Here is a 26457-nt window from a genome sequence, read left to right as displayed (position 1 = left end):
ATTACATAAGTACTAAGCAGCACGGATTGCGTCAAAACTAATAGAGTTCACCTGGTAAGTATTCCACAATAGGGACCAAAAAAAAACTTGTCTAAATAGACTATAAATGATACCTTTTAAAAAACTAAAGAAACTAGGAATTGGTGGGGCTTCGTATATTTCCGCAACCACGTACTAAAAGTAAAAAAAAAACCCTGTTTCCAAAACTGATTCGTCAATACTTCGATTGTACCACAGGATAGTAATCTTGGTCCGACGGTATTCCTTCTTTTCAACGCTGTTACTTAGCGAATACCACACTGATGTTTGTCGCTATACGCGGAAGACTTAGAAATATTTGAAGATGTTCAACAGCTTCAACTGTTGTTGGCGCACTTTGAATCCTGGTGTAATCGTAAAAAGAAGTCTTCGATTTTAACGGCTTCGACAAATGAAAAATTATTTTCTACTTTGCCGCGTGTTCCTACCATAAACCATCTAGGAGTCATAATCAATTCTAAAATAATCTTCGTCAGATAAAGTAAATCGTCAACTTGGATTTTCTTTCGAAGCTTTTCAATCTTTTTGTGATCCTAAGTGTTTAAGAGCTTCATACTGTCTGTTCATCCATTGAATACTCTGCTATCTTGAGCTTACATGGAACATGCGTTTAGAGTCATTTCAACACCGTTTTATTCGCTATGCACTGTTCCATCTTCCGTGGAATATTCTATTGGTCCTATCCCCTTATAAGAATACGTGTTTACTTCTGAACCTAGAAACTCCTTGAACTTGACGCAGTTATGCCAAGGTTTTGTTTGCTGCTAAATTTTTGTTTAGTAAACTTTATTCTTCCGGCATCCAAGGTCATATCAAATACTCTGTTCCTTCTCGCATTCTACGATTTTTTTCAATTTCTTTGCTTTAGACGGTTAGACCTACCAATTATGGGAAAAGTGACCCAATCCGTAAGATTGTGCATCGTTTCATAGGTTCTGTGATTGATATGATTCCATTTGTTGTAGTCCAATGTTTCAAAATAGGCTTGATAGAATTAGGATTAGTAATAATTGTTTGATGTGTTACCTTTTCAATTAAAAAAATAGATATGTCTGTTGAACATATGTTACGTAACGAACATTGAATGGTCTTGGACTTACCCCAAATTATCTATTCCAACTTTGTTACAATTATCATATGTTATTGGGATTTACCAGCCCAATCTATTTTAACACTACTCTACCCGACTCATCTATCCAAACAATGCAACAAACACCAGATGGCCTTGGGCTTAACCCGACTCATCTATCCTAACAATGAAACAAACACCAGATGGCCTTGGGCTCTACCCGACTCATCTATCCAAACAATGCAACAAACACCAGATGGCCTTGGGCTCTACCCGACTCATCTTCCCAAACTTTTCAACAACTAACAGATGGCCTTGGGCTTCACCCGACTCATCTATTATCATCATCTATTGGGATAAATTTATCTAAACGGTTTGATAGCCGATTCAAGATTCTTCTTCTTTTGATTGACATTACATCCCCCACTGGGGCATTGCCGCCTCGGAGAATAGTGCTCATTCAGCACTTATACAGTTATGAACTGTGATGTTACTAACCTAAGTTACAATTTTTGCATTTGTATATAATGAGGCTAACACGATGATACTTTTATGCCCAGGGAAGTCGAGACAATTTCCAACTCGAAAATTTCCTAGACCAGGAATCGAACCACCCTTAGCATGGTATTGTTTAGTAGCCGCGCATATAACCGCAAGGCTAAGGATAACGGTTCGAGATTTAATCAGCTAATGGCATTTTTCTTCAAAGAATCATTTTACTTTTGAATATTCACACTGAGTACTAATGGTTTTGACATTTAAGCATTATTCGTTACTCCATATTATCATCTCCTTCATTAATTTTTCATCCAAAGATTTAAAAAAAATCATGTAAAAGCAATATTTTTAATATGGTAAAACAATTTATTGTTAATTTTGTTTAAATTTTAACTTTTTCTCGTGTTACTTTAGTTACTTTTTTTCCCATCTAACACATCTAACAGGGCACACTTTTTAAGAAATCCCACTTTTGGGTTTATTTTACCTAAATCCACCCTTTCGTAGAATAAACCAAAAGTATAACAATACAAATATTGTCGGCGGTTACCTTGCGCTTAATCCCGTGTTGAATTTTAATCAAAGTTTCTTTACCTCAAGTTTATGTTATTTTTACTCACTCGGAACTATGGTGATAAAAAAATTTTATTATTTTTTTGTTTCAGTGTGCACTAAACGGTTTTTCGTTCTTTATTTTTCCGTGTTCCCTTTCCATGATGACTCTCAACAAAAATAAACAAAACTTACCGTTTTCCAAAACTACCAACCACTTCTTACCATGCAGTCTCTTTATCACTGGCAGGATCGCCAATGTGATATTCTACTAAAGAATATATTATTTCCAATAAACCACTATATTATTCACTAAAATATAAATCTCATCTCCGACCACTCAACTCTCTAACTACACTCTTATTCTAGAATACCACAGTATAAATTTTCAATATGTGCCCAATTCAATTTTTCCGTTTATTTCCTTCGAGTGTTGCGGAAGTTTCGTCCATACATCACTTTATTCTGAAAAATAATCTTCGGTATGTAATAATGCAGTTTTTATGAAATACTCAACATTTGAATAGGGTAGTCAAGCAAGACCATTCCCCCCATGGCAAAACAAAGTTGACTATGGTTTTTGAGCAATGTCATCCAGTATGCTCAACCCACTGGTATGGAACTAGAGTGGGCTATGTGGTAGTGCCAGGGCCTGCAGATCTAAAGGTCTTCGGTTCGAGGCGCATACATTGTACACCCGCTGCTGTTCTTGTGTCTCGCGATGACGCTGCGGAAGCTGATTTGTGACTAGCTGCTGTTGTTGTAGTTGCTGGAGGACTTGTAGGATGAGCGCATCCGTGGGAAGTTGTTGCTGCTGCTGTTGTGGATTCATCTTCACCGGAGAAAACGATCGATCCGGACTTAAACAACCGCGAAAATTTCATCACCACTGATGAATTCGCGCCCGTAGTGGCCATCTCTTTTTCTCATAGTTGCCCCACTTCTAATGAAAATTGTGTAAAATTTATTTGGGATTGAAAGAAAATGACGGTAAAACAATTTTACTCAGTCGCTGAGTAGATGAATGTTAGAATATATTCCCACTCGTAAATGAGTCATTTCGACTCATGAGTTTGAAATAGGGAAAAACAAGCCTTGCTAATCCTAACCTACCAAAAATTGCGATAATTCCAATCCCTTTTTCGTCAAAAATAGACCAACCAAAACATGTATGGATGAGACTACATACCTACTTCAATAAAATAATTACTCAGTTAGAACGGCCAACTTGTTTACCACTGAACGTATAAAGACCATGAAAATATGATTTCATTTAAAAAGTATCAATTTGACTCAATTTTTGGAATGCCATTTTTAACGAAAATGAGTCAAATTCGAAGCATGTTTGAGTATATGCGAAGCATTACGTGCAGAAATACAAGTTGTTCTTCGTTCCATCTAGAATGACTACGGAGATTCTTCATAGAATAGAAGCAAAGCAGTTGATCATCTAGATCTTCAAGATTGCAACTCATTGAGTTTTGGTTGCCTGGGAATCAGAACCCAATTCTTTCAACTTTGAAATAAGTAGATCTTAAATTTGATTTTATCAGTTCCGTTCCGGTAATCAACGAAGCTCAAATAGTTCAACCGATTAAATATGATTCGTTGGTAAAGCATTGTGTCTATTCCTGTAAGCCGCGGGAACTATTTGAATAAATCTACTCGTAGTGCAAAGTTAACACCTTTAATAGGCGTCGCCAAGCCTACGCGGGCGTGGGCGGTCGGTCTAGGGTTGACTCACGTGCTTGCCACGTGAACCGTAGTCGAAAGTTGTGCCGACTACACTTCACTACGCCCAGACGAAGGTGGCGTTCCATCTAGGGACAGTAATTGACCAGCGGGGTGGAAAATCGTGAACGCAAATTTTCCACCGAATCGGTGAGTTCAATTCAATTCATGAGTTTCTCTAGCTTCATTACAATAGGGATGGATGATCTAAAATTTACCCTGAGGAAAATTGACACAACATAAATGCATTTCTGAACGAATATATTAAATACCATTCAACATATTCAGATTATATTCAGGTTTTTATTGAGGCTCAAGGATTTTCTATTCTTTACGAACAGATTGAGTGAGAGTGTTGCTCTTTGTGGTGTTTTGTTTAAGTACGAGATGAATGTGATATTTAGAACATCGTGCTTAGGAAGTACATATTGTGCCACCCTCTCCTAATTCATTATAATAATTCCTAAAAGTTAGTGTATGCTTAGCGTGCATCTTAAGTTCATGGCTCTACAGTCCAGCTGTGTGATCGACGATAGAAAATCAACTTCCGTGAAAGCTTTAGGCGTTGGAGCAACACGAACCCTGATGATTTTTTCAACCTTAGGGACGCCTCCACTATGTGAATATTCGTCCTACGTAGAGGTGAGCGCTACCGCGCCACACCGCTGCCGCCGAAACTTATTGACGTACGCCGACGGCGCGCCATACGCCGGTTGGCTCCACACCGCCGAATTTCTTATTTCACACCGATGATTGGCCAACACGAAAATCACAGCATGCAGTGCGTTTGCGTCTGCCTACTAGGCATTAACTGCTGTGCGCTCCCAACAGGTTATGGGCTCAGGAACGATTCCCGTTTTCCATCTTAGTGAGATGTTTTGGCCATCGACGTTATCGCATTGGGATCATGGATCGGCCGCATAATTTTCATCAGGAATTCATCAGGAGGTTGGAACGTTCGGTATGATGCTGGCTGGTCAGCAGAAGTCCATGAGGAGCTTTGGATAAGAACATTCAGGAGCGGGTGGGCAGAGTATCGAGCTTCGCTGTGCAAGCTTCGGAGTTGGGCCATTTGTGCAGGCGCATGTGCTGGAGAGGTTGTCGTACAAACATCGGAGAGGAGTCCATTTGTACGGGCAACGGATTTGGACCAGGAGGAGCTCTGGACGGGAGGCTCGGTGTTAGAAGGAGCCAGGTACCAGTTCCAAGGCGTGCACCCTAAGGAGGAGTGTTGGATTACCAGGTAGGGTGCGACGCCTCGGTGTCGATGAGGATGTGCATGAAGCAGGCGCCGGTAGGTTGTAGTTGCTCTTAGGTATAGATTAAGGAAATGTTTGTTATAGATGATTGTATGTTGATTGTTGTGTTTGAATAGAAGAGAGCTGCAGCTGCTGGCAGAGTATCAACTGGAGGTTCCAGATGGAAACCGTCCTCGACACGTACGATCTTCTGGATTGCCTCAACCGGGAGATGGGTGAGATCCACGAGTTGAAAGTGGTTGCGGATGATTCGCAAGTAGGAAAGCCGTAGCCGTAGAAAAGGTGTAAAGGTGTGATAATTCAGGCAATTGCTGAAAGCCACCTTGAACTAGTGAAAGGCTGTGCAACCCCGAAACAAATTTGGGACACGCTGAAGGCGGTGTTCAAACGTCGTGGTGTTGCCGGATAGTTGTATATTCGGAAATAGCTCCTTACATTGAAGTATGTGGAGAAAGTTGATGATAATTTACCGGAGCACTTGCTAAAGTTCGATCGTTTGAGTTAAAAGAAAGTGGTGCGGCTGTTGAAGACTCCGACGCGATTTGTCATTTGCTATTGACGTTACCACCTGTGAGGGTAAGATTTAATAGAAATTGGGCAATCCACTCTGAGCGTGCATTGATGACAGACATGTAAATATCATTCGTATAACGGTTCGATTGCCAACATTGACCAGTGAATAGCAGGCCATGACTCCCAGGCCTTGACTTTGCGTGTTCCCTCGTCGGGCACACCCGGAGTTGCACGCTCGAGAAGACAGCATATAAGCGATCAAATCAACAGATTGCTCGTTCGGGGGAATAAGGCCACACATTTGGCGATTCTGCCAGGTTGTTCCTGGTTGGAAATTATTGTTCTGTAAGTATCCTGTGGGCGTGATTGGGACATATTTTTTTTCGGTATCGACTTGTGGTGTCGAAGGGAAGATCGCCGGAATAAATTATTTGTTTTCTCATCGGTTTCGACTTGTAATGTCAAAGACGCTCTGGAAGAGCGTCGGATTGAATAATTTTCTCATCGGTTTCGACTTGTGATGTGGAAGACGCTCTGGAAGAGCGTCGGATTGAATTATTTGCTCATCGGTTTCGACTTGTAGTGTCGAAGGTGCTCTGGAAGTGCGTCGGATTGAATGATTTGCTCGTTGGTTGTGGTTAGTGATGTCGAAGGCACTCTGGAAGAGCGTCGGATTGAATGATTTGATCATCGGTTTCGACTTGTGATGTCGAAGAAGCTCTGGAAAAGCGTTGGATTGATTGATTTGCTCATTGGTTTCGACTTGTAGTGTCGAAGGTGCTCTGGAAAAGCGTTGGATTGAATGATTTGCTCATTGGTTTCGACTTGTAGTGTTGAAGGCGCTCTGAAAAAGCGTTGGATTGAATGATTTGCTCATTCGTTTCGACTTGTGATGTCGAAGACGCTCTGGAAGAGTGTCGGATTAAATGATGCTCTGGAAGATTGAATGTTTCGACTTGTAATGTCGAAGATGCTCTGGAAGAGCGTCGGATTGAATGATTTGCTCATCGGTTTCGACTTGTAGTGTCGAAGGCGCTCTGAAAGAGCGTCGGATTGAATGATTTGCTCATCGGTTTCGCCTTGGGATGTCGAAGACGCTCTGGAAGAGCGTCGGATTGAATGATTTGCTCATCGGTTTCGACTTGTAGTGTCGAAGGCGCTCTGGAAGAGCGTCGAAGCAAATGATTCGTTTTCTCGTCGGTTTCCACTTGTAATGTCGAAGGTACCAGATTGAATGATTGGTTGTTCTTATCGGTTTCGATTAAACATGATTTGTTTTCGGAATAAATGATTTGTTTTCTCATCGGTTTTCTGCTTGTGTTGTCGAAGGTGCTCTGGAAGAGTATCGGGTTGCTGCAGCTTTTGATGGTTGTGTAGAAGAGAGGCCGATTGTTCGCTTCAAATAAACGCCAATGCGGTGAACCAGCAGAACACAACGTTTCAAATTTGATTTTCAAAGGTGTTTTGTGAGAGTGCCGGATTGATTGGCTTAAGCTTGAAGGACCAATACAGAGTATGTTTGGAGAGCCACCGATATTGTTTTGACTTTTCCTGTTGAAAGGCCATCAAAATTGTATTGTATATGGTCTGCCGGCTCGAATTCTATTTGGTTTTGGATGGCAATGCTGGATATATTTGCAGAAAAAGGAATACAGATAGAGGATCAGGAACATAAAAAAAGTTGACCGTTCAGAAGGCTCAGAAAAAAGGCTGGATTAATTTGTTTAGTAAATATGCACTTACGTATGGATTGGAAAATCGTATCAAACGTAGAATTGGAATATTTGAATTAGGATGATTTTGAATATGGTAATTGAGTACGGATATTGGATACTGAATTGTAAAATTAAATTTGGCTGTAATGTAAAAAAAAAAATGCGTTGAAAAAATGATGTAAATAGTTGTTTTATGAAAACCGCAAGTTTTTTTTCTTTTTTTTTATGAAAAAAGAAGGGGAATGTGAGGGTGAGATTTAATATAAATTGGGCAATCCACTCTGAGCGTGCATTGATGACAGTCATGTAAATATCATCCGTATAACGGTTCGGTTGCCAACATTGACCAGTGAATAGCAGGCCATGACTTTGCCTCCTCCCTCGTCACACAAACGATCAAATCAACGGATTTCTCGTTCGGCGGAATTCGGCCACACACTACCGTCGTTTGATTCGATAGCTACCGCGATCGAGACACTTCCTACCAGTGCACAATAGGACAGCCCCATATAAAGGTGTGGCCAAAACTACCAAAAGGCCAATTTTCGATTTGGGCGAGTAAGTAAGTAAGCTTATAACCTGTATTTCAATAATCAGAACGGTTTTTATTTTTTAGATTTTTTAGAGAGGGGTGGGGGGCGTTCAAACTAGCCCCTCCTAGAAATGATATTTTTACGTTTCTTGGGAAAACGGACAGCTTTGCCATGTTTTCGTCTCAAAAGTAACATATTTATATATCGTTACAAAGCTCTTAAACAGATCTATGCAATAGACTTGATAATGTAATAATAGCTCCGTCCAGAATTTAGTTTTTAGTAGTTTTGTAAAAGCATATTTTACGCAATATTTAACGAACAAAACAGTTTGGTACCCCGCAATACCCCGCAGTAAAACATCATGCACTACACTATTGAACTCATAAGTTTTGAGGACCATGAATAAAATTCTGCCCAAATTCACCATTTTGTAAGATACATGAATTTAAAAAAATGCCCATTTTTGCCTTTCTCGTGTACTAAGTATACGTAGAAGCTACATGATCGCTCTAAAAGCATTTAAAAAAAGCCCAAACACTCATAGTGTTGTATACCGATCGACTTAGTTCGAAGAATTGAGGTGATGTGTGTACGTGTGTGTGAATGTCTGTATGTGTGTGAGCAAAAATGATCTTAACTCGTTTTTAAGCACTTACTCTAAACCGATTCACTCGCAACAAGTTTTGTTCGTCAGAGAACGTTGGTCCATTGTTCCTTATTAAAAATAGGCTGGATCGGACTATGGGCTCAAAAGTTATGGCCAAAATACATTTTCTTATAATGTACGAGAAAGACAATATTACCGCTAGGGGGATTGATCAGGTGTTTTGGTAAACTTCTTATTTTTCAATTTTAATCTAGGTTACTCAATGATGCCACTTTAATTGAATTTGGTGACGAACACAATTCACATAACATTTTAAGGGGGAGGGTTATGCCTGAACGTTGCGCATAATTCAAGAAAAAATCATCTATCATATAAAAAGCATTACGCAGTGAGAAGGGAAGTTGTTCAAAATTTACAATTTTGACATTACTACATTATAGGAGCGAATTATAGATTTAACCATAACGTGTCATAACGTGTTGATGAGTAGTGTGTTGAATAACTCCTTGGCACAACACCTTTTTATAATTATGAAAAAAAAATAATGAAATATTAAATAAATGAAATTCCTTCTCGTTGATGTCTCAATATGACGCTAATTGAATCTGTTCTGCCCTCCTTGGTGGGTTTAATAAGTTCTACTCAATGGGGCCCTCCTTAGCCGTGCGGTAAGACGCGCGGCTACAAAGCAAGACCATGCTGAGGGTGGCTGGGTTGGATTCCCGGTGCCGGTCTAGGCAATTTTCGGATTGGAAATTGTCTCGACTTCCCTGGGCATAAAAGTATCATCGTGCTAGCCTCATGATATATGAATGCAAAAATGGTAACTTGGCTTAGAAACCTCGCAGTTAATAACTGTGGAAGTGCTTAATGAACACTAAGCTGCGAGGCGGCTCTGTCCCAGTGTGGGGATGTAATGCCAATAAAAAGAAAAAGAAAAGAAGCTGATAGTGCTTTTTTGGTCATTTTAGGAAATCTGTGTTGCGTCCATTTGTCTGTGACACGAATATACAGTTTATATGATCATTAGTATTTTATCCAGCATGAAACAGGCTTATTGCTAGCCAAAAAGTGACCACATTCCGTTGTTTTTGTAGAATATGACAAAAATCGATACTATTCCGAAAATTGGTCGAATTTTATTGTCTATATTTTTCATGTTGAATAAATTGTATTCGTTCGTGAACAGTCCAAGTAACTGGTTGAGTTTTACTTTCGTCCGTCGTTCACGTTTTGCCTTTCTCGTACAACAAAGTTGTACCAGAAGGCTATAATTTCACTCCAAAAGCCAAATTTTGATAGAAGGCTCGGAGACCCATAGTGTTATATACCAATCGACTCAGCTCGAAAAACTGAGCACATGTCTGACTGTGTGTGTGTGTGTGTGTGTAGCCCCAGGAATTTTTTATTGTTAAACACGTTTCATATAGAAGGACTTGACCGATTCGAGTGCAACTAGTTTCATTCGACGGAGAAACTTTCCTAGTTGGACACTATTGTTTTGTTTGCTAATAACTCATTCGATTTGAATAATATTTCTATTTTTCTTTTAACAAATACGCTGTTTACATGCACACTTTAAGTCATTAATCAATTTAGCCATGACGCAATCCATTACTCTCATAATAATTGCTTAAAAATTACTCAATTATTGAGTAATTTATAAGCAGCGTGATAGAGTTGCATCAGGGCTGGGCGGATTTGTATAATAACAAATATAATTAAAAAAAAATAAAAAAAATATCACGCCTATCTAGAGAGTAGGAGGTTGAGGGTTCGAGTCCCTCCAAGACTCCACTCCACTCCTTTTCGCAAATTTCATATCAATTTGTCCATTTCGAAACATGTGCTGTGCATATGCACAGCCAAGATATTTAACAAAAAAATGGTTTTCGTACGGCCGAGCTGTCTAATAATATACAATCAATTGTTCACGTTTTGTTTTCTCGTTCCGCTGTACGTTTGTTTCCACTGTTGTGCGCTTCCAACAGTAGGTTCATCGAGAAGCTGTAGCCCATGAAGTATCAAGAAAGTAAGGTCAGATACCTTATTTAGCAAGCGTCTCCAAAGTTAGATGTTTTAAACCGTCTTTCATGGGTCTTCATTTGCCTGATATGTTTAAGGGGTTAAAGGAAAAAAAAAACGTACTGTCAGATGATCGCAGCAAGCCATGCGCGCGGATGGTTGGTTTTTAATTTGCTGCCACGTTTTTGTTCGTTCGCGCAAGGAACAGATTTGGCTGAAGTTTATATTTTGCATGTACTAGAAAAGTGTTTTGAAGTTTGGAATTTACCTTTAATAAAGTGTATTTCTTAATTATTGAGTGCGCGAAGTCGTTTGTGTATGCGGGGATGTTTTTGGTGAAATATGTGTGGCTGTATGATAATACCAGAGATAGATGGTTATTTATTTATTATTTATCGAATTACTCGGTATAGCTTTGAAAGAGTGAAGTAAATTGTTCGTGGAAGTGATTGGATCAATTTGGTGAGATTGTTTCAATAAGTTTTTATATGATTCCAAAACTAAATGCGCGCTGGATTAAAAAAAATCCGGAAGTTTGTTTATGGATGGATCCATTATCCAATTGATAATGGTAGCATAAACAGGCGGGGCTTATTGCTAGTGAAAGTGACCTCGGACTGGACGTGAGTTACCAGGCAGTCTGAAATGGGTCACTGGAGCTGCAGTAGAGCTAGCACCTTCTAACTCCCGGACTAAAGCTGACTTTATTAAAGACAGCTTTTCTTCCATAATACCACTGCCGGACAGTGGGGGTTAGATTGAAGATACACACACATACACACAAAGGAAAAAAGAGCGTACTGTCAAAGTTTTTAAATTATGCGCTGCACGTATTTTTAGGAAAATTTATTTCATGCGAAACATTCACCGGTCTTTCTTTCGAATCCGGTTGGTTACTTCGACTTTTCGAGGGGTTTTTACAATGCGTGGCCACGAGTTGCACAATGCTGTAACGCACCCTGTTAGGAACAATATAGTAGATGACATTAAAGAGTTTGAGATCCTTCTACGGGATGGACCCACAATGGGTCAGGTGGCTTTGATCCCCATATTATTCGTCCAATTGTGATGAGCGAGTTTTTAACGTACGATGGCTGGAAAGATTTTGCAGTAGGGACACAGCAGGTATTTCCGTCCATCGTCGTAGGGGCTAAAACCAACGAAAGCAACGTACATTTGCTAGAACTCCACTATAGCAGAACGTTTCTCCTGAGCTTACGATACGTACGTATGTATGAGTTTTACAAAAAAAGCGTCTCCTTTATTGGTTTTCGAGACTATGACGAACAGACGAAAATACCTGCCGTGGCCCTACCGTCTGAGATCCTTTTTCTTCACATCGTGAAGCCGTGCTGTAGTAGGGTGACCATATGAAATTCGTTTAAAGGAGGACATTCATCCAAATCGTAGTGAAAAAGGAGGACATTTTGTTTAAAAAGGAGGACATGGGAAACCAAATACTCAACACAAAATTTCCTGCGTTTAACTTTATCAGATTTTTACAGACTAAGTTTGATTAAAAAAACTTGTTTCCAAAGCAAAGCAAATGTCACATACAAGTTCATACTCACCATCTTCATAGTGGAATTCTATTAAACAATCTTCAAGTGAACGAGTGTTAAATATCAATAAGCGGAAACTTTAAGCAATATCTCACAACATTTTTAGCAAGATAAACTGCAAGTAATTTTAGCAAGATAAAATGGTATTTCGAATGATAGAAAAGGCAGAACCATCGCATACAATTCTTAACATTAAACAATTAAATTAAATATCAACGAGAATCACAGTTAAAATTTAAAGGTATTTAAATGCACTTAGACTGATTATGCCGTAAACTGTATGACCACGAAGCTCTCAATTGTTATTTGTAGTAATTCAAAAAATGTTTTGTGGGTTGTTACTTAGACTACGAAGATTTTCATGAAGCTTTCCGATAATTCAGCGCGATGTTATTTCCAGATAAAATGATCAATCCAAGAACTATGAATCCTATCACTGTTACCTAAAACACATTTTTTAAAGCAAATCTTCCACAAACTGTTAATATGAACGATGAGTTGCCAAATATAGTCCACGTTGGATGAAGGATAGCTGTAAAAGTAAACTTTTTACTTTGATTTACTGCTGAAATCCATTCTGGAACAGACATGATGATATCGTGGAGTTGCAGAAGTATCAAAGATGGCGTTCATGCCGGCTGTTTTTCTGCACCGTTCTAACAATTCCGAGAAAATATCAAACATTTGTTTCAAATCAACTTGCCGGATATTCTTTTGATATTTTCTAATTGACTCATTGAATATTCGTTATTCATATTGATTTTATTTGAAATTTCAATGCGAATGCCTCTGATAAGGAAGAAAATGTGCATCTATCTCTGTTCCAATATTTGAATCAGCAAGATAAAGTAAAGCACTAATCAGAAATTGATGTCCTGTTTTATTACTTATTTCTCAAAAGTAGGCAAAAAGGAGGACATTATAACGCAAAAGGAGGACATCCGATTTTTATGGAAAAAGGAGGACATGTCCTCCTTTAGGATACCGTATGGTCACCCTATGCTGTAGTGATTTGATTGGCTTGGAGCCGTGGAATGTTTGTACAGGAATTCGTCGTCGCAACAGATCCGATCCGATACATGAATTTCAGACCCACAAAACTCAGCCAACGTGCGCACTGTTTGCCTTATTGCCTTCATTATAATAAATCGAGAAGAATACCACCGCGTTAATGAAAATAGTTTAACACTTTCCAAAAAGCTACGAGCCAAAATCACGTGTGAATGTGCTGTTGCATCACGCTTGAATAGAGCATTCCTCAATTTACCATTCAGAATATGCTGCCAATTGGTTATGCTGTAAACTGACTGGATCAAATTATTCAGCTACGGTTCTTATCATCACAACTATTAGATTATTTAAATTACGAGGTATGAAATGAAAATACGATGACATCAAGACAATCTTTATCATGTCATGGACCTCGTAATCTGAACAGGCTATAAGAAAATTTAATTAGGTTCTTTATGCTTCACAAAACCCAGTTGTTGTAAGGGCAGTGATATTCTAGCTTTTGGACGAAGTTTTTTGAAACTCAACTACAAGATTAGACTCTACCAGTGAAAGAAACAAACCAAATGTCGTCGTCAGTTTTCCTTTATACAATTTTAATGTTATCAATATAAACTATCATAACTCAACAGTAACTCGAACATTTCGTCGTTAGTGACGGCACTTTGGAAGAGCTTAAAATGGCATTATTTGGATTACAAAAAAAATTACAACATGATGAAAATGAACATAAAAACAAATCTTTGTAGCTCTAACAATCAGCTATTTGACCCTGTAATCGTATCGCATCATGGCACGATCTCTTTATACGTGGGCATCACCTTAAATTCGCTGTAAAAATCTTTACAGTACATCATTATCCGGAGCTTACCGAACTTACTGGCTAATTAGGCTAGTTTCTTCACCTTCACGCATACTCACGCACCATACCTCGCACAGTTGTATGTGGTCCCTTGCAAAAGTTGGGTATCTCCTACGCACGCATCACTCCGAATTCGCTAATTGAACTACCTAATTTGTAACTTCTCGTCTAGTTGAACATTATCCTAATAAGATATGTTTACGGATTTCTTGTTTTGTGTTTTAAATTTCACTAATATTTCATAACATGATAGCGGTAGCCTATTTTTGGTATTCTTAAAACTGTAATTCGCTTCCGCGCCTACTAGGAGGGAAGACCATTCAGGAAATAAGCCTACTTAGTTAACGTTCAGTTTAGCTATCACAAGTAGCCTGCGTTTCTCTTTTTGTTAATCGTTACCCTTCCTTCACGGGAGAAAGTCTGTTGCGGTTTGAGCAGTTTCAACTTTGCTGCGCTTGTGCTGCTGCCGCAGCGGATTGCTTCTTTGCCCTGTATCGCTGCATCGGAGGAATGGCAAACAGCATTATACCGGACATGGCGATAGTCGTTCCGGCCAGAATGAAGCCCGGGTTGTACGAGAGGGTTATGTCATATAGCCATCCTGTGCGGGAGTAGAAGATCGATTTTATAAAGACGACTCTTTGCGAGTTTCAACTTATATTTAACTTACCGGCGAGGGGAGGTCCGACAAAGGAGGCAATACCTTGGAAAAGAAGTAGCAAACCGAAGGCATTCGTGAGCTTTTCCAGACCGAGTAGATCCACCAGAATGACCGACGTCAGGCCGACGTAGGCACCGATTGTGAAACCGAAGATTGCAGAGTACGTCGCAAGGCTGTAGAAGTCGAGGCACATAACGGAGAAGGCAGTTGCTGTTGGGAAATCATTGTTATTAGATTCACTGAGGGAAAGAAGAACGAATGGAACATACAAACGCCGCAGATGGTGAGCATCAGGTTATAGACCAGCAGCCTGTTCACCCACGGTTTGTCAGACAAGTAACCGAGAATGATACGACCGACGGTGTTTGCGATACCGATGATCCCGAGTAGGTAGCTGGCCTGCTTGGTATCTATCTGCAAGACGTCGGCTTGCGCGGCCAGGTAAACATAGGGAACATTAAAGCCGATGCTGGTCAGGAAGTTCGAAACGGTGAACACAATAAAGATCGGGTCCTTCAGAATGGAGAAGCTCATCATCTCCCGGAAGGTGTCGGAAGTTTCCTTGGAACAGCTGATGCAGCCACAGCAGATGACTGGCTCATCGGAATCGATGGATTTGGCATTTCCTTGCAGAGATCCGTACTGTCCCTTGTCGTACGTAGCTAAACTGGCGTGGGAAGCGTGCCGTGAAGCAATGTTGTGCAGCGAACCGGTGTAGAGTGCGTCTTTGCGGTACATGGTTCCACTTTCCGCTCTTCGGATGGTGGTCGATCCCAAAAGATGGGGATTGACCTGATCGTATGTGGTTGGTTGCGCCAGCAGCGGTTGGCTCAAAGCCAGCTGAAGACTTTGTCCGCTGGTTGATTTGCCGTTCTGTAAGAGATTGTCGATTAAAAGATATCAAATCAGCACCACACCGAAGGTAACTCACCGCATTTAGAGCAATTTTCGGGGAATTGCCAATGCTATGTGACCGTACTGCTCTGTTCTGATCACCATCACCAGCGTCACCGTTCTGCTTTCCATTTGAGGCTGAAACGAAAACTTATGTTAAAAACATCCTTAGATTTCTTGCGCAATCTTATGACTCACTTGCTGTGGTATTCGGGGAGTCAACCGGCGTCATCTCCAGTTCGGGAGGCCCGGCTTTCAGAGGCCGGAACATGGATCCGAAAATGCTGCAGCTTATCAGCACGATGACGGACAGCACCAGCAGTGCTTTCTGCCAGCCCAGGTTGTTGATCAGCATGTCGGTAACCGGAGCGAAGATGAACGTTCCCAATCCGGAGCCGCATACGGCGATTCCCGTCGCCAGGGATCTTAGCCGCTCGAAGTACATCGTCACACTGACGATGGCCGGCAGATAGATCAGCCCCAAGCCCAGGCCCGTACCGAACCCAATGGAGATGAACAGGTAGAATACACTTTGCGCGAACACGCTGGCGGCCAAACTGATGGAAGCCAGGATCGCACCGGCGATGGTGACTGCTCGGCAGCCGAAACGATTCACCAGGGAAGACGAAATGGGCCCTGGAATAAGAGATGAGTTTAGTTATCTATGTTTAGTAAAGTTATGATATTTAGCATCAAAGATCACCAAGCGAGACGGCAACATGCAGTCTTTTAAACGCTTTAAGAAAATTAAAAGGTGTTTGGAGAATTTTTGGCAACAATGACATGGTGATCGGAAAATCACTCTTCCCCATCATTGTGTGGCAATTTAAAACATGTTGAAATTGATATGCTACCCCAAAAAGTACCTTTGCTAACCTACATGTGTTCCGGATGCAGCGTGGAAGACGAATAACCTCAATCAAGAACGCTTCTATGATTGTCAGTGAAATCAAATCAAAATCAAAAATCTCCAGTTCTCGAGTTCCGAAACGTTACAACTATCATTCTATTAAATGGTTCCATTCTGAAGCATTCTCCGCACAGAACAAAAACTCCAGAAATGCCCACAAAAACACAAAAGCTCGACTAACTACCTGCCAATCAAGTCCTTTTGGAGCATCTCCTACCAAAACAGAAATAGACCTCTAACGTGCCACAAAGTATCAGATCGAGATCCGTGACTGTGAAGCGCTGTTGAAATGAATTCTCATCTCAATCTTCGACACGTTAGGTTAGACCTCGAAATTTGATCTGAACCTTTGGGTACTTCAAGCCTCGAGAACATATCAGCTCCCCTGGCAGTCGGCCATCGTTAAGTGGATACTTTTCTCATCCGGCTGAAAAAAAAATCTTTACAGTCTCCATGGGAAATTCTTGTGAATCTTCACGGAATTTTTTTTTAATATTTCCAAAAGAAACACTTTTGAATTTACTCAAGAAACTTTTTTTTTAAATTTCAATGGGAAACCCATTTGAAACCAACCCGAATGGAAAGTTTGTCTGAATTTTCATGGTCGGGAATTTTTCGCACATTTCTTCACATGCCGATCAGTTTCGGTTTAACATTGTCCTCGTTTGGGCAGTTCAGACACGCATGGTGTAGTAGAGGTAGTAGCACATGTGCGGCGTTTCGTAGTTATGAATTATTGCTAGGATCGATGAACATGAACATGAACGATCTAATCGCATTACTGAATTCTATATTCTGGTGCCCATCTGTTGCTCGGAATATGGATACCAAACTGCTTCCTGCAAGTATCCTTCATGCTGACAGAGGTGTGTTGGTGATCATCAGGTGAATGAGTGCCTTGCTGATTATTTGAAATGTAATAACTGCCATGTATTTAATACAAAACGAAATTCGTCCTACGACCAACTGCTCGACGTAAACCACGCCTCTTGGAGTACTGACTGTTCCATTTCCGCTAAGCGACTCAAATCGTCATGGCAGCGAATAGATTTTTCGACCTAGCAATTAGGAGAATATGCTGATAGTGGGAAGCTCCCTTATTCCGGTCATCAAGCAGCAGTGCATCATTCATCTGATAATCCTCTCGATCGGACACCACGACGCACACTTGCCCCCAGCCTTGTGGAAGGTCCCTACCCTACCCGCTCACCACAGTCGTGTCAATCCATGCCTTCATCCTTGTGGACGGTCCATATCCGCTCATCAGCCGTCCCGGCCCTGTGTTTGAGGCCGGTGAGGGACCTTCAAACAACGTTCATCTGGCAATTTTCCATTCAACACGTTCAGTTCATCTCCTGACAAGATTCCTGATTCTCCATTTGAAAATGATGCTCTCCAACATTCCAGTACTCTGCATTCCCACATCAAGCAACGAAAACGATGGTCTGCACATCTCCTACCCGAATGTTCGCGGGCTTCGTACCAAAATCGACGACTTCTTTTTGGCGGTATGTAAAGGAGATTACGATGTTGTTGTATTAATCGAAACTTGGGTCGACGACGCCATACAATCAGCACAGCTTTTTGAACGCCACTACTCGGTGTTCAGAACTGATCACAATCCATTGAATAGCCGTAAAACCCGTGGCGGTGGTTAGTACACCGCAGTTTTATCTAAGTTCAATTGTGCTCGTGAATCTGCTGTCGTCAGTAATACCCTCGAACAATTATGGGTTCAAGTCAATATGCCTGGATTCATTATCAGCATTGGAGTTCGTATATGAACTCCATCGTATGAACAATCCTGATGATATTCAACGCCATCTAGAATCTATCGAAATGGTTAATTCTACACTGAGGGCTAACGACAAGGCCCTGTTGCTCGGTGACTACAATCAATCTGCGATTCGGTGGTGTTTGGCCGAGAATTCTCACCCGTGTGCACACGACATGTTGACTTGATTCGTTCTCGCCTAACAGAATCGAGTTGCGCATTTTTGGACGGATTCATGGATTGACCCAAATCAACTCTATGGTTAACTCAAATGGTCGTGTACTTGATCTCGTTCTGGCTAACGATGTAGTGATGCCTAGTTGCGCAATATGTCCTGCTCTTAAACCGCTGATACCTGTTGATTTGAACCATCCTCCGCTTACCTTGGGGTTGCCTTATGTACCGCCAAAAACCTTTGCGTCTGGACATGATTCGAGCAGTTATTACTTCCGAAAAGCAGATTACTCTGTACTGAATGAAATGATACTTGCAATGGATTGGGATTGCATCAATTTACATAAGTATTTGATAACGTCGACGATTTGATAACGTGGACTTTTTCACCGACAGTATCGTTCGTGCATTCGCTATCCATGTTCCGATTGTTGGACCTGCACGAAAGCCCGCGTGGTCTTATCACAGATTACGAATACTTAAACGTCGCTGTTCCTCTGCACTACGTAGATACTGCAATTATCGTTCCACGTACAACAAGCAACAGTGCATTCCCGATTCATCAGCCGCACACAACAAGCAATTATGGAAATTTGTTAGGTCCAAACAGAACGACGATGGTCTTTCTACGTCAATGCAACTGAATGGTGTTTCTGCTGACACTCCAGCTGACAAATGCGAGCTCTTTGCTGAACAGTTTAAAACCTTCTTCAACGATTTCTCAGCTCCGCTATCTCTTGCCATCGAGGCTTCTCGTGACATTCCTCGTGATGTACCGGACTTATGCATCTTTCCCATCAGTGATGAAGATGTGTGCCGAGCGATCCGGAAACTGAAATTTCCATTCTGTGCTGGACCGGACGGGATATCCGCTGCTTTGCTGCGCCGGTGCACAGTGGCTGGCCCTCATACAAATCCCGGACAAAACCTGAAAACTTCACCACAGAGTAATTTTGAAACGTTGAATTCATTGTGAGGTTAAAATGGTTATGCGACATACTTTATGTTATCCAAGGGCTTCCGTAAGTCTAAGCCAGACAGCGTCCTCATTTTATCATTGCACCAGTCAATTTCCTGCTTTGGCGCAGCTATGCGCAATTCACCACACTAACCACCGGAAAGTAGACAAATTTTTTTCGAATCTTTCCCAAAAAAGTTTAGCCAAATTTCATTTTCTCATACATATTTGTTCGGGAGACACTTTACGGAATGAACTTCAACAAGACATCGAAAATTAAATTTACAAGCTACAATCAAAAAGTTTTGGAACTAGCTCATTCAATATATATGTTAAATTTAAAAAAATATATGGGCTTCACGAAAATCACGAAAAAAAAATTACTGTGCAGTGTTCGAGTGATCTTACCGTTAGCAAAAATCTTCAATCTCTCACTTCGAACCAGAACGTTTCCCATGCGCTGGAAATCGTCATTCCTTCTGTTACCGTTGTAGCATAAAATACTTTGTTTGTAAAAAAAAAATGCAATTAACTAGTAGCTTAGCGTTATTCTTAAGTTCGGTAATATAAATAAAACTGGAAAGCCTAACTAAATAGAAAAAATAAAATGATAAATTAACTTAAAGCATGCACACTCTTGAATTTAAATAAACGATAAAAAAGTTAGATACATTTAGAACAAAATTTGTAAAAACAATTCAACACCACACGATACCCCTCGATCACGGTGAATCGCAAAACGGGTTGCCACATAAAGCAGAAATGACCAGTGAAAGTGGGACAGCTAGATAGAAGAGAAGTTTTGGGAAGAATACGGATGATTGAATAGCCATACACTTCTTTCATCTCCACACTTCGAAAGTGATACAAGCTACGCAAGATCAAAATTATAAAGTATGCAGTGATTCGAAATTGTAATCGAAGTAGATCCAGATAACGGCAATACTTTGTATTCGCCTACGATCTCGAATCAGGTATGGTAAAACATTCCCTCTGCGACACCAGTCGTTCCCTAAAATCTCGTTATCTGCTATCCACTCGACGGTTAGGACCCAAATTGCAACCCTGAAGTGCTTTTGGCTGGTGCCATCCCAAAGCGCACTGCGAAACGTAAGTTTCCCGGTTTCCGGAATTTCTGAGGACCTGTTCCTTTTGACCACGCGACCTCGTATCGAGTAACCCGGAGAGGTTAGGTCGACGTTCCCCCGCCCAGCAGTTTCCCCAGTGGCCACGTGAAAACTCCCAGAGCTTGATTACGAGTAGTTCACTAGCGCGACCGGCGACATCCGTAGTTCCACTAACCCCGCAGTCGATTGTCCGTGTGTCATACCACCGACCGGACACGTATACGTCGTCGAGTAAGCCAAGCTCAAGGCACATGTGGCAACCCCGATCACCCGAGCATCGCCCTCATCAGCCGGCCGGCCAACCAATACACTACCTACACGAACACACCTCTGTAAGTCACACAATAAATGGTTTAATGGTAAATATCGTGTTAAGCAATTATTGTTAGTACGAAAGAGCTCTTGAGCTGTTCCTATAGTGCCGACCCTGTGGGCAGAAGAGCACAAGCTCTGACTAGCCGGTACCCAGGGTTTTAATACGGGTCCTTCCGATCCGCGAGTAACACTTCTCATAAGAGAAGTTCATAAGAAAGGTAACAAATGCGACCTGAGCAACTACCGTGGAATAACCACTCTCTCCGCTTGTTCGGAAGTTTTCGAAACCATTCGCGAAGTCGAAGCAAAATTCTTCACACAACCAATGGCAGTTCTTTATGGACTTTTACAGTAGAGCAACAGAGAGGTGGAGATAGCGACCATGTTTCACTCAAACTCTGACAGATAGCAATGGGGTTTCCCATAGGAGGGAAGAGCAGAGTTCCTAAACAACCAGAAGTTCAGATTTTACTTAAATTTTCTCTTAACCGAACTAATTGGTTCACTATGGTTCACATCAAGTTCCAAGCATCCTTAACGGAACTTTAAAGTTCACTTTTACGCTCCTACCATACAAAAAATTACTTAAAATGAGAGCTGATTAAGCCAAAATAGCCCTTCTTATCCGAACTTCTGGTTGCTTGGGTTGCTTCGACTTCGCGAATAATGAACGACACGCTCTTTGCTTGCTGCAGGCCCCGTCAGAGGGCAAGAGAGGATATGATTCCTTTTTTCAACTCAGGCATTTACTCGATTTAAGGAAAGGGTAGATATGAAGCGGATAATGTGCAGTTTATTCTAGCTGTCGGCAAGCGGAGAGCCTCTGAAACACTTTACGCAACTGATGATTCACTTCGTGTGACTGTTGATACATTTCCCGATTGCTTTGATTGCTAATGATGTGGCTGTCAGTTCTGGTTCATATTAAGCCTACTTAGATGGTTTAGGAGTTATTGTATATTTGCTTCATATATTATGATTCTCGAGATTTTATAGCATTTTGCTGATTAACCTCTGCCTCGCATAGTTGTGCACCACTAAGGTATTTTATCATATAGTGATACTTATACAATTCAAGTGTAGAATATAACATCACAAATTAAACACGATTGCACTATTAAGATCCATTTTAATAGTATGCCACACGTAACGCAGGCGAAAGAAAAGCAAAATACTACTAAAACTCTACGAAATGGCCCCTCGAAACATGGTAGGCAAATATTTGAAACAAGAAAATACAAAACTGAAACTTTATTTATTTCTATTTTGTTTAAAATAATAACAATACTTCTATAAATAAGATCAGCAAAGAAGATAGCCACAATTTTCACTCAAAAATGAAACATTCAAATTTTTGCATGTGTTGATAGTTGATACAATGGATTAGTTTTATGTGTTTCAGCAAAACATCTTGAAATATCGATAAATTTAAGGTTTTGAATACTAACTTTTCGAAAAATCGTCAAATTTTATAATAAGCATAACTTTTGGTATATTTTGCATTTCTTCACTATTTTCGTTACTTCAGGCTTTTATCCGGAAGCGGACAATGGTTTCTTCATTCTATTCATTCTTTCTTCAAAATGGCTCATTCGTCCGGCAGAAGACAACACAGGATATGATTCCTTCATTACATTCCGACATTTGCTTAGTAGTGTAAGGCAAGATCCCGTTTTTCGAAGAATGTATATGCCCGGTAGATGTTAAGATAAGATATGAAGCTTGCATATTTCTCTGCATCATTCTTTATTTTAAAGCATGTCTTAGCTCGACAAGTAGAAGTGATTTCTGTATGTATGCGCATTTAAGAACGCACGACAATATGATTCCTCTTAAAAAAAAAACTTTTTATAACGCATGCGAGAATAAGTATCTTTTTTTTCAAAAAAAAAACTAGTCATCAATGTTAAATTAATTCTGTGGGGTTTGAGTAAAATGCCTTCAGCGTGTTATAATAGATTCACACATCAGCGTGTCATTCGGCGAGCAGCAAGCCATGATTTTGCCTCTTCCAGTCAGACCTCCGCGGCGTGCACACGCATCCACGGGGAGTCGCCGTCAACACTTCGTTCCGGCCATTTAGGGCTACACATTTTGGCGATCCTGCCAGTCGATTTTTTGGATCCTGTCGCTTATTTCATGAGGTAAGTTCAATTCAAGTGGTTAAATTGTGACGAGTGATGTATTTCAGCACGGGGCCCTCCTCAGCCGTGCGGTAAGACGCGCGGCTACAAAGTAATACCATGCTGAGGGTGGCTGGGTTCGATTCCCGGTGCCGGTCTAGGCAATTTTCGGATTGGAAATTGTCTCGACTTCCCTGGGCATAAAAGTATCATCGTGCTAGCCTCATGATATACGAATGCAAAAATGGTAACCTGGCTTAGAAACCTCGCAGTTAATAACTGTGGAAGTGCTTAATGAACACTAAGCTGCGAGGCGGCTCTGTCCCAGTGTGGGGATGTAATGCCAATAAGAAGAAGAAGATATATTTCAGTTTGCAAAATCACAAGGCGCGTCTCGAAGACGGTCGGGAAATGGTTTGTTGTTTGCTAAATCACAAGACGCGTCGTCGGAAATTGGATTTGGATTGGATTTGGTTTGGATTAGGTTTGGATTTAAATTGGATTTAAATTGGATTTGGATTGGATTTGGATTGGATTTGGATTTGGATTGGTTTTGGATTGGATTTGGATTGGATTTGGATTGGATTTGGAATGGATTGGATTTGGATTGGATTTGGATTGGATTTGGATTGGATTTGGATTAGATTTAGATTAGATTTGGATTGGATTTGGATTGGATTTGGATTGAATTTGAATTGGATTTGGATTTGGATTGGATTTGGATTGGTTTTGGATTTGGATTGGATTTGGATTGGATTGGATTTGGATTGGATTTGGATTGGATTAGATTAGATTAGATTAGATTAGATTAGATTTGGATTGGATTTGGATTTGGATTGGATTTGGATTGAATTTGAATTGGATTTGGATTTGGGTTGGATTTGGATTGTGGATTTGGATTGGATTTGGATTGGATTGGATTTGGATAGGATTTCAATTGGATTTGGATTGGATTTGGATTGGATTTGGATTGGATTTGGATTTCGATTGGATTTGGATTGGATTTGGATTGGATTTGGATTGGATTTGGATTGGATTTGGAATGGATTTTGGATTTGGATTGGATTTGGATTGGTTTTGGATTTTAATTGGATTTGGATTGGATTTGATTTGGATTGGATTTATATTGTGTTTGGAATTGATTTGGATTAGATTCGGATTCGTTTTGTATTGGATTTGGATTGGATTTGGGTTGGATTTGGATTGGATTTGGTATTGATTTTGTATTGGTGTTGAATTGGATATGGATTGGATTTGGATTGGATTCGATTTGATTTGGATTGAATTTGGATTTGATTGATTTGGATTGATTTGATTGGTTGGATTGGATTTGGATTGGATTTGGATTGGATTTGGATTGGATTTGGATTGGATTTGGATTGGATTTGTATTGGATTTGGATTGGATTTGGGTTGGATTTGGATTGGATTTGGATTGGATTTGGAATGGATTTGGATTGGTTTTGGATTGGATTTGGATTGGTTTTGGATTTTAATTGGATTTGGATTGGATTGGATTTGGATTGGATTTGTATTGGATTTGGATTGGATTTGGATTGGATTTGGATTGGATTTGTATTGGATTTGGATTGGATTTGGGTTGGATTTGGATTGGATTTGGTTTGGATTTGGATTGGTTTTGGATTGGATTTGGATTGGATTTGGATTGGATTCGGATTTGATTTGGAATGGATTTGGATTTGGATTGGATTTGGATTGGATTTGGATTGGATTTGGATTGGATTTGGATTGGATTTGGATTAGATTCGGATTTGATTTGGAATGGATTTGGATTGGATTTGGATTTGGATTGGATTTGGATTGGATTTGGATTGGATTTGGTATGGATTTGGATTGGTTTTGGATTGGATTTGGATTGGATTTGGATTGGATTCGGATTTGATTTGGATTGGATTTGGATTTGGTATGGATTTGGATTGGATTTGGATTGGATTTGGATTGGATTTGGATTGGATTCGGATTTGATTTGGAATGGATTTGGATTTGGATTGGATTTGGATTGGATTTGGATTGGATTTGGATTGGATTTGGGTTGGATTTGGATTTGGATTGGATTTGGATTGGATTTGGATTGGATTTGGATTGGATTTGGATTGGATTTGGATTGGATTTGGATTTGGATTGGATTTGGATTGGATTTGGATTGGATTTGGATTGGATTTGGGTTGGATTTGGAGTGGATTTGGATTTGGATTGGATTTGGATTGGATTTGGATTGAATTTCTATTGGATTTGAATTGCATTTGGATTGGTTTTGGATTTGTATTGGATTTGAATTGGATTTGGATTGGACGTGGATTTGGATTGAATTTCTATTGGATTTGTATTGGATTTGGATTGGATTTGAAATGGATTTGGATTTGGATTTGGATTGGATTTGGATTTGGATTGGATTTGGATTGGATTGGATTTGGATTGGATTTGTATTGGATTTGGATTGGATTCGGATTGGGTTTGGATTGGATTTGGATTGGATTTGGATTGGATTTGGATTGGGTTTGGATTGGATTTGGATTTGGATTGGATTTGTATTGGATTTGGATTGGATTTGGATTGGATTCGGATTGGATTTGGAATGGATTTGGATTTGGATTGGATTGGATTTGGATTAGATTCGTATTGGATTTGGATTGGATTTGGATTGGGTTTGGATTGGATTTGGATTGGATTTGGATTGGGTTTGGATTGGATTTGGATTGGATTTGGATTGGATTTGGATTAGATTTGGATTTGGATTGGATTTGGATTTGGATTGGATTTGGATTGGATTTGGATTGGATTTGGATTGGATTTGGATTTGGATTGGATTTGTATTGGATTTGGATTGGATTTGGATTGGATTTGGATTGGATTTGGATTGGATTTGGATTGGTTTTGGATTGGTTTTGGATTGGTTGACCTGGATTGATTTGTATTGGATCTGACTGGATTTACTGATTGGATTGGATTTGGATTGGATTTGGATTGGACTGGATTGAGATTGGATTTGGATTGATTTGGATTGGATCGGATTGTATTTGGAATGGTTTTGATTTGGATTGATTTGTATTGGTTTGGATTGGATTGATTTGGATTGGATTTGGATTGATTTGATTGATTGGATTGATTTGGATTGATTTGGATTGAATTGTATTAGATTTGGATTGGATTTGGATTGGTTTAGATTGGATTGATTGATTTGGATTGATTGGATTTGATTGATTTGGATTGATTTGACTGGATTGGATTTGGAATGGATTTGGATTGGTTTGTATTGGATTTGGATTGATTTGGATTGATTTGGATTGGATTGATTTGGATTAGATTTGGACTGGATCCGGATTGATTTGGACCGAATTTGGATTTGATTGGATTGATTTGATTGGATTGGTTTGGACTGGATTGATTTGGATTGGTTTGTACTGGATCTGATTGATTTGGATTGGTTGGATTGGATTTGGATTGATTTGGAATGGATTTGGATTGGTTTTGGATTTGTATTGATCTGGATTGGATTTGGATTTGATTGATTTGGATTAGATT

At 40.1% G+C, this 26457-nt stretch overlaps 1 protein-coding gene across 3 annotated transcripts in view; it reads right to left on the bottom strand.

The window, feature by feature from the left end:
* Positions 1 to 13692: 13692 nt before the first annotated feature.
* LOC134207330 (monocarboxylate transporter 2) overlaps positions 13693 to 26457 on the bottom strand; it is a 119691-nt gene continuing 106926 nt past the window's right edge. For all 3 annotated transcript variants that reach the window (XM_062683052.1, XM_062683050.1, XM_062683051.1), the window contains exons 4-8: positions 15733 to 16170; positions 15572 to 15672; positions 14910 to 15513; positions 14650 to 14850; positions 13693 to 14580 (exon numbers count right to left, since the gene is read on the bottom strand). In XM_062683052.1, coding sequence (XP_062539036.1) covers positions 14420 to 14580; positions 14650 to 14850; positions 14910 to 15513; positions 15572 to 15672; positions 15733 to 16170 — 1505 coding nt within the window. In that variant the 3' untranslated portion in view covers positions 13693 to 14419. The remainder of the gene's footprint in view (positions 14581 to 14649; positions 14851 to 14909; positions 15514 to 15571; positions 15673 to 15732; positions 16171 to 26457) is intronic.

The sequence above is a fragment of the Armigeres subalbatus genome, chromosome 1, assembly GCF_024139115.2.
Source record: "Armigeres subalbatus isolate Guangzhou_Male chromosome 1, GZ_Asu_2, whole genome shotgun sequence".
Classification (NCBI taxonomy): domain Eukaryota; kingdom Metazoa; phylum Arthropoda; class Insecta; order Diptera; family Culicidae; genus Armigeres; species Armigeres subalbatus.
The sequence above is the reverse complement of the archived record's forward strand: the minus strand, read 5'-3'. Positions and strand labels throughout refer to the sequence as shown.